General features: G+C 40.9%; 1 protein-coding gene across 1 annotated transcript; it reads right to left on the minus strand.

Moving 5' to 3' along the window:
- Positions 1-8,612: 8,612 nt before the first annotated feature.
- On the minus strand, positions 8,613-9,002 carry LOC125163572 (voltage-dependent anion-selective channel protein 1-like). The gene has a single exon (XM_047855520.1). The coding sequence runs from the start codon at positions 9,000-9,002 to the stop codon at positions 8,613-8,615; it is 390 nt and encodes a 129-aa protein (XP_047711476.1).
- Between the last annotated feature and the right edge of the window lie 6,949 nt (positions 9,003-15,951).

The following is a 15,951-nucleotide window of genomic DNA, read 5'->3' on the forward strand; positions in this document are numbered from 1 at the left end:
AATTAAAGTCATATATTTTCTGAGAATTAGCAATGAAAAAATTCAATTGACCTATTCCCTAATGGACAGTCTGTCATTTGACATTTGAGAACAGAGTGGTTTTACCCAAAAAGAGAACTTTCGTCTTCAGGAGAAAGAAGTTCCTCTCACTGTCCCGCTACCTCCTAAAGTCATGCGCCTCAAACTTCAGCATTCACAGTTAGTACCTGGGGTTGCTTGTGAAGGGTAACAATATGCCACCCCAAAATATGTCTGTAGGAATTTGGGACAGGTCACCACAAATTATGCCACTTTGGCTTGTTGATTCTTTTGGGCTGTAAGCACTTGCAAACAGCAAATGCAGGGAGATGTATGGAAAGACTTTTCCCCACTCCCCTTATCTGCCTAAAGACAGCACCTCCAAAAGGGGTTCAGTTGTTATAAATCTCCTTCCTGGAAGTTTCATCACCCAGGGAGGATTGACTCTGCTCACAGGAGAGGATAGATTAAATTTGATAGCACACCCAGACATACTTGGTCATAAAGTATCCTACTTTCCATCCTCTAAACGCCCACTCATCTTTGCTAAAAATAATTTGCTCTCTCCTCTAAGGTCTGCATCTCCCTCTTCCTTTCCCTATAAAAATGGTATGTAAGTCCAAATTCTAAAGCTACCTCTGTGAGTTATTCCTTTTTCCCTGGAATCTCCCAAGGGTATATGTGAAATATGCATGTTAGCAACCTCCTGTTTGGTCTTCTCTTGTCAATCCATCCTTTGTTACAGTGATCTCAGCTAAGAACTCAGAAAGGTAGGGGGAAATTCATTTTCCTCCCCTATACTTGTTATAATGCAGATTCCTGGGCCTAACCCCCAAAGAATCTCATTTAGTAAGTCTGGGTGGAAACTAGGAATATGCATTTTTGAAACATCCTGAGAGATCCTGATGCTAGTGGTCTTTACCCTTTTCCAAGCCTTTGGTTCTTACAGGAGAGCTTGCATCCTTAATTAATCAGTCACCACCTAGGATGATAAGCAAAAATTACCCAAAAACACACACAAACATGCACACATACTTGAGCAAAGTTTACACTGATAAAGTCCTAAGATTGGGGTTGACTAGAATGCAGGACATATGTAGGATAATCCAATGCTCTGAGCCCATTTCTAACCAAATGCAAAGCCATGCATTTGGGCTACAAAAACACTTTGTCCATCAGTGTAGCACTGGAACAGAAGGAAGATACAATTCTTCATCCGCAAATGTTTCATTATACAAGGAGCAAAGGTTTAGTGAAATTATATATACATTAAAAAAGAGTCTTAAAAGATTCCAAGATTCTTAGAGTTCATTTATTTTTTAAGTGTTTATTTATTTTGGGGAGGGAGTGCATGTATTGCGGAGGGACAGAGAGAGAGGGGGACAGAGAATCCCAAGCGACCTTTGGGCTGACAGCAGCCAGCCAGATGTGGGGCTCTAACTCACAAATCGTGAGATCATGACCTGAGCTGAATTCAGACGCTCAACTGAGTGAGCCATGCTGGTGCCCCTAATATTCTTAGAATTCTTAAAAAAGATTCTAAAACGTAATGTTCTCTGGGTGGCAGAAGACCTTTGTAAAGGCAGGTATTTGAATTCCTGACACCCCCCCCCCCCCCCCCCACTGTCTACTGTTCTATAGATTCTCCACCAAATGATATTTAGGCTCTACAGGATTACCCTCAGGAATGGGGAGCTCAAGGAAGTCCTGAGGCCCTGATCGTTAGAATTCTTTACTGTAGAAGAACTTCATTCAGAATTTATTGGCCTGATTATTGCCCTGGTTCCCACCCACTTCAAATATTTGAAGACAGTTTTGTTTTCTACTCCAAATCTTCCTTTCCCGAGATAACTTCCAGGCCTCTTCAATTGTTCTTTATTTTCCATATTTTCAACCCTTCACACCTGGTGGCCAGCTTTTGAATAATTGATCAATGTCCTTCTCTGCATGCTCATAGAATGGAAGATAAGGCAAAAAGATCGATAAGCAGAAGCCTTAAATGTAGTTACTGATTTGCTGCAGCTTTCTTAGTGAAAGTATGGGGAAAGGAATAAGTTTCCCCTGATTTGTGTAATTGTCATCATTCATTATTCATCCATTCATTCAATACTTGTATGTCAAGTACCTACTCTGTGCAAAAGCACTGGGCTGGGTGTTGGAGATTACAAAAAAAAAAAAAAAAAAAAAAAAAAAAAAAAAAAAAAGACAAGAGGAACTCCACTTGGGAAAGCAGGTAAGAAACAATTACAACAGGAAAAGGGGGGCTGGAATAAGGGTAAGCATAGAAACTAAAAGAGATCTTCTTAACCTAGAATATACGGAAGTGTGGGAGTCAGGGAAATTTTCCGGGAAAGATGACATCTAGAATATCCCCCATCTAACTTGATAGAGCACTCATTTCATGCTCAGAACTATATAAAGGCTGCTCTGATGGAATTTAAATCACACCAATGCAAAAGGTAAATAAATAAATCACACCCATGCAAATGAAATACAGAAGTCTGACAGGCCTGAGCCATGTTGTGAAATTATATTTATTATATTTAGCATTGTCAGAGTGTTAGGGAGAGCCCAAGACTCAAAGTTGTTCACTCACGATGTCAAGTGGTGGAGGGCAATATAAAAGCTATGTGTCAGGACTCCTGCTGTAAGCAAGAGAAAGCCAATTCAATTTAGTTTAAATTAGAAAGAGGATTAATTGACCCAGTACCTGGAAGTTCAAGTTGTAAACTTCAGGCAAGGCTTGATCAAGGCACTCAAATGATGTCCTCAGCATACTGTCTTTCTCATCAATCTTTAGGTTCCATTTTCTTTTCTTTTTATCTTTTTAAAAGTGTTTTTATTTTGAGAGAGAGAGAGAGAGTGAGCATGAGTGGTGGAGGGGCAAAGAGAGAGGAGAGAGAGAATCCCAAGCAGGCTCCATGCTGTCAGCAAGGGAGCCCCATGCAGAGCTCAATCTCACTAATTGTGAGATCATGACCTGAGTCAAAATCAAGAGAGGCTTAACCGAATGAGCCACCCAGGCATCCCTGGCTCCATTTTCTTCTTTGGTGGCTTCATTCTCAGGCAGTCTCTGTGTTGACTTCAAGCTATATGATTACAGTTTAACACTCCCAGAAGAAAGAGTTTATTATAGTGCTAGGATTGACTCCCTGTCTCGGCTTCAGTTGTATGCACACCTCTAAGCAAATTATTGTGGCCAGGAGAATTCCTTATACTTTGAAGGGTGGCCTGGATAACATTCCCACTTCTGGAACTGGGGATTAGATTGAACTCTATCTAAACTACATAATGTAATGCTTGGAGGGAAGTAGTTTCTTCAGGGAAGCAAAGAAAAGGATTAAGATGCTTTTTAGCTGAAGTAGGACTAGACACTGGCCATACAAAAGCAAAGACTCAAAAAACCAGTTGTCCAAATCCATGGAGATTAAGAGAAAACACATTCACATTTCTGGTATACAGTCACTTGAGCTGTTCAATTCAAGGTTTACTGAGTATTGAGCACTAGGTGCTAAAAAAGATGCTAATAAAATAAGCCAGATATAGTCTTTACCCTTTAAGAGAAATTGCCTAGAACTTAGCTCTCAAGCTTTAGTATGCATAAGATCCCCGGGGGAACTTGTTTAAAATGCAGATTATGGGCCCTCTTCCAGACTTACTAAATGAATTTTTGGTACTGGGGTCTGAGAATCACTATTGTTTTAAAGCAGGTGCTTTCTAATACAGGTGTTCCCTGTATTACGTTCTGCATAGTACTGATTCAGCTGCAGGAAAGGTATGAAGAAGGCTGGATTTGTCTTTTCCTATCACATCTCACACATCAGGAGGAAATTTATTTTCTCCTCTAAAGTTTCACTTTTCCTTCTCTCCAAGTTTCCTGCCTTCCAACTACCCCTATATACACACCGCTAGGCTCTCAGTGCCCACAAGTATACTCTGATTTCCTTTGACACCATAACTTGAATGTGTTCTGCATTGTTCCCTATGTGGCCAAACCAGTCTTCGAGCATCTCCTTTACATACCTACCCAAGCTTGTTCGCTTATATCAGCTTACCCGACAACCCACCAAAGAAACTGACCTGATAAATTAATGTGAAGATGATATACACTTTTTTAAAAAGATTTTTTTTTCTTTAAGTAATCTCTATATCCAGTGGGGGGCTGGAACTCACAACCCTGAGATCAAGAGTCACACGCTCCACTGATTGAGCCAACCAGGCGCCCCAGAGGATTTGCACTTTTAATAAAGATATATGGAGGTATCTGTGGTCCAGAGTGGTAATCAAATCCCTGTTGCTGTAATTTCCATGTGAAGGTTGGTGGGGTAGGAGATATTTTTGAGAATGGAGTCATGTCTGACATCATCTCTCAAATTATGCCATGAAGATTTCCACTCATGCATGACATTTGGTACAGCTCAAATACTTCTGCCTGAAGAAGGCAGGATAACTAAGTAAAATAACATCCACCAAGAATCTCAAAACCCCAATGATTATAGCTTCATTTTGCTAAGATGATCTCAAATGTGTCAGTATGTGCTATCTCTAACCCCTTTTTCTCTTCCCATAAACTTTCTTGGAGAGCAATGAAACAATGGGATTAAAAAGATGAAGTAATTAAATGCAGTGAGGTATCCTGAATTGGTTCCTGGAATAGAAAAAGGATATTAATGGAAAAACTAATAAAATCCAAATGGAGTCTGTAGTTAATAGTGTTGTTCCAGTGTTAATTTCTTAGCTTTGGCAAATGTACCATGGTTATAAAAGATACTAACATTAGGGAAAACTGGGTGAAGTGTATATAGGAATCATCTGTACTATCTTTGTATCTTTCTGTAGATCTAAAATTATCCCATAATAAAACATTTATTTTTTTCAGAAAGGTGAAGAAAGAAGAGAATCTAAGCCATAATTAGCCTCTATTCAAAGAATGACTATAATCCAACAATATCCTTGGTATAAAATCTTCCTCCAACTCATTCACAGCAAGGTGAACTGACATTCCAGTGTTTTAGCAACATTTCATCATACATAATTATTTAAAACATAGCACAAAAAAGTAATCTGAAAAAAGTTAGAAAAGAAATCAATAACAACACTTTAGAGAAAATATATTTTTATTAACTTAGATTACAGATATGAGGGGAAAAATTAACCCCAAGAATTACTTTTGTAAAAGCTTGAGTATTTAATCAAAACTTCATTTGAGGTACCTCCTCAGGAAATAGGTCTGGGAAAAGGCAGGGTGACTTATGTTTTTGACTTTATATACTTTTGTATCGCATGACTTCCTAAAAAGTAATGAGAATGTATTACCTTTACAATTTTTAAAGCATATCTATTTTTTATTTAATTTTTAAAAGTTTATTTATTTATTTTTAGAGAGAGAAAGAGAGCATGGGCGTGGGAAGGGAAAAGAGAGAGGGAGAGAGAGAGTATCCCAGGCAGGCTGTCAGTGCAGAGCCCAACGCAGGGGTTTGAACCCATGAACCATGAGATCATGACCTGGGCCAAAACCAAGAGTTGGACAGTTAACTGACTGAGCCATCCAGGTACCCGTATATATATATTTTAAAATAATTTATTTATTTATTTATTTATTTATTTATTTATTTATGTTTATTTATTTTGAGAAAGAGAGAGCACATGCATGTGCGGGAGCAGGGGAGGGGTAAAGAGATAAAGGGGAGAAAGAGAATCCCAAGCAGGCTCCACACTATCAGCACAGAGCCCAATGCAGGTGCTCGAAACCCACATACCATGAAATCATGACCTGAACTGAAACCAAGAGTCAAACACCCAAATGAGTGAGCCACCTAGGCCCCCCAAGATTTTACTTTTAAGTGATCTCTACACCCAACATGGGGCTTGAACCTACCATCCTGACATCAAGAGTCACATGTTCCCCTGACTGAGCCAGCCAGGTGCTCCGACAGATACATATTTTTTAAGTAGCAATTTATATACTATGAGGAAGAAATGGCTATGTTTGAAGTGGAACACCAGAAACACTGAAATTATAAAATAAAAGAAATACAGTAATCAAAAAGAAAGAAAAAGAAGGAAGTAATATGGAAGAGAATATGCACAAATGTTCATAAAGCTATATATGACGGTATGATACATTTTTAACTTCTGTATTCTATATTCTCTTTAGTAAACATGCAACTTTTCTTTATTGGGAACATTAAAAATAAAAAAATACAACCTTTACCTACATGTATTTATCAAATTTTTTGTACAAATATTATGACATCTGTCCCTATGTGGGTCTTCAAACTTGAGGAAATTGCAAATTTCAGAACATGTATTATAAACTATCTTTGGAAAAAATCCTATATTAAAAATAATAGACTGTTAGAACTTGGCCACTGACTCACTGGTTTAGTTTGCTTTTCAAAGTTATTTAGAAAAAATATCTAGCTGTGTACAAAGGCTGCCTTCCAAAATACTAGAGGTAATGGCCAGGGAGATGGTATTTAAAAACTCCTGTTAAGTGTTTGCAAACAAATACTTAATAAGTATTTTCAAAAGAAAAAATTCAAACCTCTGGCTTCTCTCCCTGTGGTTTCTTTTCTCATCTCTACTTGAATATCTCTGAGACACCACAAAAATAAACAAACCCGAAATCAAATACAACATCTTAATGCCTTCAAGTTCCTAGACTTCTCCTCCTATCCACTTTCTCCAGAATTGAAAGCAGGGTTTGATTCTCTTCAGAAAAAAAAAAACGTCAAATCTGGAGATTTCACTTAGCCTAGGAGGGTGCTTAGGCCAAGGGGAGTACGGGGGTCACATTCTCAGAGCTAAGTGGAATATAAACAGCCAGGCAGGAGAAGGAAGAAGTTCTCAAGAAAAGCAGTGTGACAGCAATAGCCCTTAGAGCAGAGAGATTAGCAGCCAGAGTGAGTGTAAACTCTAGGAAGAGAGAAAGATATTTAAAGGGGATTTGTGGGGCGCCTGGGTGGTGCAGTCGGTTAAGCGTCTGACTTCAGCCAGGTCACGATCTCGCGGTCCGTGAGTTCGAGCCCTGCGTCGGGCTCTGGGCTGATGGCCCAGAGCCTGGAGCCTGTTTCCGATTCTGTGTCTCCCTCTCTCTCTGCCCCTCCCCCATTCATGCTCTGTCTCTCTCTGTCCCAAAAATAAATAAACGTTGAAAAAAAATTAAAAAAAATAAAATAAAGGGGATTTGTAAGAAAGTTTGCCCTGGTAATGGGCTGTATCCCCTAACCCCACCTCCAGTACAGCACTCCACCCCTATTCCCGAAGGCTCTAAAAATGCAGTATTAACAGATTGCCTGGGTGTGAAACATGACTCCACTTACTGGCTGTATACCATTTGGCAACTCTCTATTCACTGAGTTCTTCATCTGTAAAATGGCATATGGTCACACCTACTTTATGGGGGTTGTGTGAAGAAATTGAATTAATTCTGAATTAATACTGTTCCATAACTGAAATAATGTTTAGATGGCTGCAATAGCTACCAATTTGTTCTAACTTTCTTGGGATCTTCTAGCATTAATCTTGTTCAAAATGGTGCCAAAGAATCTCTACAATACAGATCCGTATGCATTAATCCCCAGTTTAAACCCCTTTGAGTATCGTCAATAATCACTCTTTGTTTCCAACTCAATTTCTTTTTTTTTTTTTGAGGTTCTAATATTTTGTTCAAGTTTCACTTTCAGTTATGTTAATTATAGCATTTTAAAGGAGGATCTTATTCTACCCAAAATGGAAGACTCTAAAATCACCGGTTAAACTGCTAAAAAATAAACCGAGTGGCAAGAATATAACAGAAGTCCAATTTAGATTCTGAATGATGTCACCATGTGATTACAGTCACAGAGACTCTTCTCTGCTTGCAGCTAGAACTCTTAGAAGCTGTTTCATCTGGTGCAAGGGCAAAAAAACACAACATGAAAGGAGATAAAGTCCTGAATTACTGGCTTCATCCACCTCTATCTCAAAATGGCATTCGCGTGCACACACACACACACACACACACACACTCACAAAACAAAAAACTCAGCTACCATGCATTGCAGACTATTTTTGGTGTAAAAGAAGTGATGGACTGGGGTGGAAACAGGTCACGAAAATCTGTCTAAAAAAGTCTCTTTCAGATGAGTTTGTACACACCATCAAACAACAAGCCTCTCCTTCATGGGGTAGGAAACTAAGGTTCACTTCTCAGGAAGTCACAATTTCATTCATTTACTTAATGACAGTTTGTAATTATCAACTTCCACTAGCAGCTGTTTCTAGATAAAAAAAAAAAACCTGACATTTCTAGAGGCCACCAAGTTCCCCCCAAGTCCACAGCTGAAAGGATCTCATTTGGAGTTGGGTTTCTTCTGTACCTCTGAAAGAGTAACACCTTAAAGTGGAATCATTAGGTTCAACATGATGTTTAGCATTGTTGCATTCCAGACAAACATTAAAAGTTACACTAAATTCTGAGGGTAGCTATGCTGTTAAATAGTCTAAAATGAAATGATTGTATAGCCTTTGATTATGCTTGCCTTCCAGTCATAGACCAAGCTTGTGGCCACCAGCAGTGACATTCTTGCCATCCAGCAGAGCTGACAGCATCACTCTGACACAGTCAGTCTGACAGCTAGCTTTACGGTCTGAATGTGTTCTAACCCTGTCAGGCTGGAGCTGTTCACTGTGGTGGAGAAATAGGCGTCAGGGTCCATCTGATACTTGGCTGCTATTGCGAAGTCAGTGTTACTAGTTCCTGCTGTCCAGGCCAGATTAACATTGGTCTCCAATTTCTTGTTCACCTTCTGATAAAAGGAACCACTAGCCTCCATCCTGTCATTTACATTAGTGTAAAGCTGCAATTCATCAGTCTTGTAGCCAACCGGAGAGTTGCTCTGGGTCCCTCCAGACTTTGTGGTCTCAGAATTCATCTGGGAGCCAGGGAGCCAGTCGTTTTGATGTGGCACCTGAGCGACCTGGTCTGAAGGCCCCGCCATGTGGAAATCCACATCCAGGTTAATGCCTCCTGCTTACGCCCTGTCTTGATTTGATTTGATTTGATTTGATTTTTTAATTTTTTTTTAATATGTGAAATTTATTGTCAAATTGGTTTCCATACAACACCCATCTAGTGCTCATCCCAAAAGGTGCCCTCCTCAATACCCATCACCCACCCTCCCCTCCCTCCCACCCCCCATCAACCCTCAGTTTGTTCTCAGTTTTTAACAGTCTCTTATGCTTTGGCTCTCTCCCACTCTAACCTCTTTTTTTTTTTTTCCTTCCCCTCCCCCATGGGTTTCTGTTAAGTTTCTCAGGATCCACATAAGAGTGAAACCATATGGTATCTGTCTTTCTCTGTATGGCTTATTTCACTTAGCATCACACTCTCCAGTTCCATCCACATTGCTACAAAAGGCCATATTTCATTTTTTCTCATTGCCACGTAGTATTCCATTGTGTATATAAACCACAATTTCTTTATCCATTCATCAGTTGATGGACATTTAGGCTCTTTCCATAATTTGGCTATTGTTGAGAGTGCTGCTATGAACATTGGGGTACAAGTGCCCCTATGCATCAGTACTCCTGTATCCCTTGGATAAATTCCTAGCAGTGCTATTGCTGGGTCATAGGGTAGGTCTATTTTTAATTTTCTGAGGAACCTCCACACTGCTTTCCAGAGCAGCTGCACCAATTTGCATTCCCACCAACAGTGCAAGAGGGTTCCCGTTTCTCCACATCCTCTCCATAGTCTCCTGATTTGTTCATTTTGGCCACTCTGACTGGCGTGAGGTGATATCTGAGTGTGGTTTTGATTTGTATTTCCCTGATAAGGAGCGACGTTGAACATCTTTTCATGTGCCTGTTGGCCATCTGGATGTCTTCTTTAGAGAAGTGTCTATTCATGTTTTCTGCCCATTTCTTCACTGGGTTATTTGTTTTTCGGGTGTGGAGTTTGGTGAGCTCTTTATAGATTTTGGATACTAGCCCTTTGACCGATATGTCATTTGCAAATATCTTTTCCCATTCCGTTGGTTGCCTTTTAGTTTTGTTGGTTGTTTCCTTTGCTGTGCAGAAGCTTTTTATCTTCATAAGGTCCCAGTAATTCACTTTTGCTTTTAATTCCCTTGCCTTTGGGGATGTGTAACGTAAGAAATGGCTACGGCTGAGGTCAGAGAGGTCTTTTCCTGCTTTCTCCTGTAAGGTTTTGATGGTTTCCTGTCTCACATTCAGGTCCTTTATCCATTTTGAATTTATTTTTGTGAATGGTGTGAGAAAGTGGTCTAGTTTCAACCTTCTGCATGTTGCTGTCCAGTTCTCCCAGGACCATTTGTTAAAGAGACTGTCTTTTTTCCATTGGATATTCTTTCCTGCTTTGTCAAAGATGAGTTGCCATACGTTTGTGGGTCTAGTTCTGGGGTTTCTATTCTATTCCATTGGTCTATGTGTCTGGTTTTGTGCCAATACCATGCTGTCTTGATGATGACAGCTTTGTAGTAGAGGCTAAAGTCTGGGATTGTGATGCCTCCTGCTTTGGTCTTCTTCTTCAAAATTCCTTTGGCTATTCGGGGCCTTTTGTGGTTCCATATGAATTTTAGGATTGCTTGTTCTAGTTTCAAGAAGAATGCTGGTGCAATTTTGATTGGGATTGCATTGAATGTGTAGATAGCTTTGGGTAGTATTGACATTTTGACAATATTTATTCTTCCAATCCATGAGCAGAGAATGTCTTTCCATTTCTTTAAATCTTCTTCAATTACCTTCATAAGCTTTCTATAGTTTTCAGCATACAGATCCTTTACATCTTTGGTTAGATTTATTCCTAGGTATTTTATGCTTCTTGGTGCAATTGTGAATGGGATCAGTTTCTTTATTTGTCTTTCTGTTGCTTCATTGTTAGTGTATAAGAATGCAACTGATTTCTGTAGATTGATTTTGTATCCTGCAACTTTGCTGAATTCCTGTATCAGTTCTAGCAGACTTTTGGTGGAGTCTATCGGATTTTCCATGTATAATATCATGTCATCTGCAAAAAGCAAAAGCTTGACTTCATCTTTGCCAATTTTGATGCCTTTGATTTCCTTTTGTTATCTGATTGCTGATGCTAGAACTTCCAGCACTATGTTAAACAACAGCGGTGAGAGTGGGCATCCCTGTCGTGTTCCTGATCTCAGGGAAAAAGCTCTCAGTTTTTCCCCGTTGAGGATGATGTTAGCTGTGGGCTTTTCATAAATGGCTTTTATGATCTTTAAGTATGTTCCTTCTATCCCGACTTTCTCAAGGGTTTTTATTAAGAAAGGGTGCTGGATTTTGTCAAAGGCCTTTTCTGCATCGATTGACAGGATCATATGGTTCTTCTCTTTTTTTTTTTGTTAATGTGATGTATCACGTTGATTGATTTGCGAATGTTGAACCAGCCCTGCATCCCAGGAATGAATCCCACTTGATCATGGTGAATAATTCTTTTTATATGCCATTGAATTCGATTTGCTAGTATCTTACTGAGAATTTTTGCATCCATAGTCATCAGGGATTTTGGCCTGTAGTTCTCTTTTTTTACTGGGTCTCTGTCTGGTTTAGGTATCAAAGTAATACTGGCTTCATAGAATGAGTCTGGAAGTTTTCCTTCCCTTTCTATTTCTTGGAATAGCTTGAGAAGGATAAGTATTATCTCTGCTTTAAATGTCTGGTAGAACTCCCCTGGGAAGCCATCTGGTCCTGGACTCTTATTTGTTGGGAGATTTTTGATAACCGATTCAATTTCTTCGCTGGTTATGGGTCTGTTCAAGCTTTCTATTTCCTCCTGATTGAGTTTTGGAAGAGTGTGGGTGTTTAGGAATTTGTCCATTTCTTCCAGGTTGTCCAATTTGTTGGCATATAATTTTTCATAGTATTCCCTGATAATTGTTTGTATCTCTGAGGGATTTGTTGTAATAATTCCATTTTCATTCATGATTTTATCTATTTGGGTCATCTCCCTTTTCTTTTTGAGAAGCCTGGCTAGAGGTTTGTCAATTTTGTTTATTTTTTCAAAAAACCAACTCTTGGTTTCGTTGATCTGCTCTACAGTTTTTTTAGATTCTATATTGTTTATTTCTGCTCTGATCTTTATTATTTCTCTTCTTCTGCTGGGTTTAGGCTGCCTTTGCTGTTCTGCTTCTATTTCCTTTAGGTGTGCTGTTAGATTTTGTATTTGGGATTTTTCTTGTTTCTTGAGATAGGCCTGGATTGCAACGTATTTTCCTCTCAGGACTGCCTTTGCTGCGTCCCAAAGCGTTTGGATTGTTGTATTTTCATTTTTGTTTGTTTCCATATATTTTTTAATTTTTTCTCTAATTGCCTGGTTGACCCACTCATTCGTTAGTAGGGTATTCTTGAACCTCCATGCTTTTGGAGGTTTTCCAGACTTTTTCCTGTGGTTGATTTCAAGCTTCATAGCATTGTGGTCTGAAAGTATGCATGGTATAATTTCAATTCTGGTAAACTTATGAAGGGCTGTTTTGTGACCCAGTATATGATCTATCCTGGAGAATGTTCCATGTGCACTCGAGAAGAAAGTATATTCTGTTGCCTTGGGATGCAGAGTTCTAAATATATCTGTCAAGTCCATCTGATCCAATGTCTCATTCAGGGCCCTTGTTTCTTTATTGACCGTGTGTCTAGATGATCTATCCATTTCTGTAAGTGGGGTGTTAAAGTCCCCTGCAATTACCACATTCTTATCAATAAGGTTGCTTATGTTTATGAGTAATTGTTTTATATATTTGGGGGCTCTGGTATTCGGCGCATAGACATTTATAATTGTTAGCTCTTCCTGATGGATAGACCCTGTAATTATATATAATGCCCTTCTTCATCTCTTGTTACAGCCTTTAATTTAAAGTCTAGTTTGTCTGATATAAGTATGGCTAATTCAGCTTTCTTTTGGCTTCCAGTAGCATGATAAATAGTTCTCCATCCCCTCACTCTCAATCTAAAGGTGTCCTCAGGTCTAAAATGAGTCTCTTGTAGACAGCAAATAGATGGGTCTTGTTTTTTTTTATCCATTCTGATACCCTATGTCTTTTGGTTGGCGCATTTAATCCATTTACATTCAGTGTTATTATAGAAAGATACGGGTTTAGAGTCATTATGATGTCTGTATGTTTTATGCTTGTAGTGATGTCTCTGGTACTTTGTCTCACAGGGTCCCCCCTTAGGATCTCTTGTAGAGCTGGTTTAGTGGTGACAAATTCCTTCAGTTTTTGTTTGTTTGGGAAGACCTTTATCTCTCCTTCTATTCTAAATGACAGACTTGCTGGATAAAGGATTCTCAGCTGCATATTTTTTCTGTTTAGCACACTGAAGATCTCGTGCCAATTGTTTCTGGCCTGCCAAGTTTCAAAAGAGAGATCAGTCACGAGTCTTATAGGTCTCCCTTTATATGTGAGGGCACGTTTACCCCTTGCTGCTTTCAGAATTTTCTCTTTATCCTTGTATTTTGCCAGTTTCACTATGATATGTCGTGCAGAAGATCGATTCAAGGTACGTCTGAAGGGAGTTCTCTGTGCCCCTTGGATTTCAATGCCTTTTTCCTTCCCCAGTTCAGGGAAGTTCTCAGCTATAATTTCTTCAAGTACCCCTTCAGCACCTTTCCCTCTCTCTTCCTCCTCTGGGATACCAATTATGCATATATTATTTCTTTTTAGTGTATCACTTAGTTCTCTAATTTTCCCCTCATACTCCTGGATTTTTTTATCTCTCTTTCTCTCAGCTTCCTTTTTTTCCATAACTTTATCTTCTAGTTCACCTATTCTCTCCTCTGCCTCTTCAATCTGAGCTGTCGTCATTTCCATTTTGTTTTGCATTTCATTTAAAGCGTTTTTCAGCTCCTCGTGACTGTTCCTTAGTCCCTTGATCTCTGTAGCAAGAGATTCTCTGCTGTCCTGTATACTGTTTTCAAGCCCAGCGATTAATTTTATGACTATTATTCTAAATTCACTTTCTGTTATATTATTTAAATCCTTTTTGATCAGTTCATTAGCTGTTGTTATTTCCTGGCGATTCTTCTGAGGGCAATTCTTCCGCTTGGTCATTTTGGATAGTCCCTGGAGTGGTGAGGACCTGCAGGGCACTTCCCCTGTGCTGTGGTGTATAACTGGAGTTGTTGGGCGGGGCCACAGTCTGACCTGATGTCTGCCCCCAGCCCACCGCTGGGGCCACAGTCAGACGGATGTGTGCCTTCTCTTCCCCTCTCCTAGGGGCGGGATTCACTGTGGGGTGTCGTGGCCCGTCTGGGCGCCTTGCACACTGCCAGGCTTGTGATGCTAGGGATCTGGCGTATTAGCTGGGGTGGGTAGGCAAGGTGCACGGGGGCAGGAGGGGCAGGCTTAGCTCGCTTCTCCTTAGGTGATCCACTTCAGGAGGGGCCCTGTGGCAGCGGGAGGGAGTCAGATCCGCTGCCGGAGGTTTGGCTCCGCAGAAGCACAGAGTTGGGTGTTTGCGCGGAGCGAGCAAGTTCCCTGGCAGGAACTGGTTCCCTTTGGGATTTTGGCTGGGGGATGGGTGGGGGAGATGGCGCTGGCGAGGGCCTTTGTTCCCCACCAAACTGAGCTCTGTCGTCTGGGGGCTCAGCGGCTCTCCCTCCCTTTGTCCTCCAGCCTTCCCGCTTTCCGAGCAGAGCTGTTAACTTATTACCTCCCAGATGCTAAGTCGCGCTTGCTGTCGGAACACAGTCCGTCCGGCCCCTCCGCTTTTGCCAGCCAGACTCGGGGGCTCTGCCTGGCTGGCAAGCCACCCCTCCTCCCCGGCTCCCTCCCGCCAGTCCGTGGAGCGCGCACTGCCTCGCGGCCCTTCCTACCCTCTTCCGTGGGCCTCTTGTCTGCGCTTGGCTCTGGCGATTCCGTTCTGCTAATCCTCTGGCGGTTTTCTGGGTTATTTAGGTAGGTGTAGGTAGAATCATTGAAACGAGGATTATTTTCAGTTCCCCATATAGGGCGATCTGGAGAGGAGAGCTTGATCCAGCGAGACCAGATAGAATGTTCTAACAAAACCAGGGAACATAGAGCAACCAGAAGGCTTCAGGTTGACTGGAAATGTCCACCAGGCACATGGGCAGATGGGTATCTGTTTTGAATTTATTCCTGACTCCCCTCCAGAGTAATTAACAGGTGTTATCTACCCAAGGAATGGAACAAATAGCAAGTTCAGGTTCTAAGGAGCTGCCTTGTTTGTGCCAGTGGCCCCACGCTAGCTCTTTATTAATTGCACCACCTGGGATGCTGATAGCGAACTGAGCTTTGGAACATTTCAGGCCTGGCATGGAATGCAGTTTTTACACAAGTGTCTTGTGGTTCAGAAATCCGATTTCACAGCTTATCTTCCATTAGATGAAAGTGTTTATGGTGTGTCTGGAGCTGGAGTAAGTTCCTGCGGGTGCCCAAGAGCAGGGGCCTCCTCTCTCCTCTCATTAATTTGCTGATGCCTAACTGCACTGACGCAGCGGTGAGATACCGGGGAGAGAGACCTGTCTTGATTTTAGCATCCTCCTCCCACCTTCCCACCCTGTGCTTGGTGAGAGGATGAATCAAAGGTCAGCTTCAGTACACATGCAAGCTGGTCTTCCACAAATATTTACATGTCTAGAGTGTTGTCTGTGTTGTATTTCTCCAAAGACGTCAGACCGTGCTTGATGCATCTATACTGGGTTTCTAGGCTGATGCTGACTTTAGTGGTTGGTCTCAGTTTTGGCTGAACCTAAGCTTGTACATTGCAGTCCATTTTCAGGTTTTGTTTTCAAATCAGGTTTTATTAAGCCAAATTCCTAGCCCTTGGTGAAGACATCTCTCGCAGATTTGCCAAAATGAGCACACGTGGGAGGCACAGCCATCTCTGGCTCAGGGTCAGTGGCGTCAGACTGGGTGGTGGCTGTCTCTGGGACTGCAGTGCCAACCCTAACTCGACTTC

Source organism: Prionailurus viverrinus, chromosome B1 (assembly GCF_022837055.1).
Source record: "Prionailurus viverrinus isolate Anna chromosome B1, UM_Priviv_1.0, whole genome shotgun sequence".
Taxonomy (NCBI): domain Eukaryota; kingdom Metazoa; phylum Chordata; class Mammalia; order Carnivora; family Felidae; genus Prionailurus; species Prionailurus viverrinus.

What these genes read in the sequence shown, in the direction of transcription:
- LOC125163572 (XM_047855520.1), bottom strand. Translation starts at nt 9,002, where the DNA reads ATGGCGGGGCCTTCAGACCAGGTCGCTCAGGTGCCACATCAAAACGAC.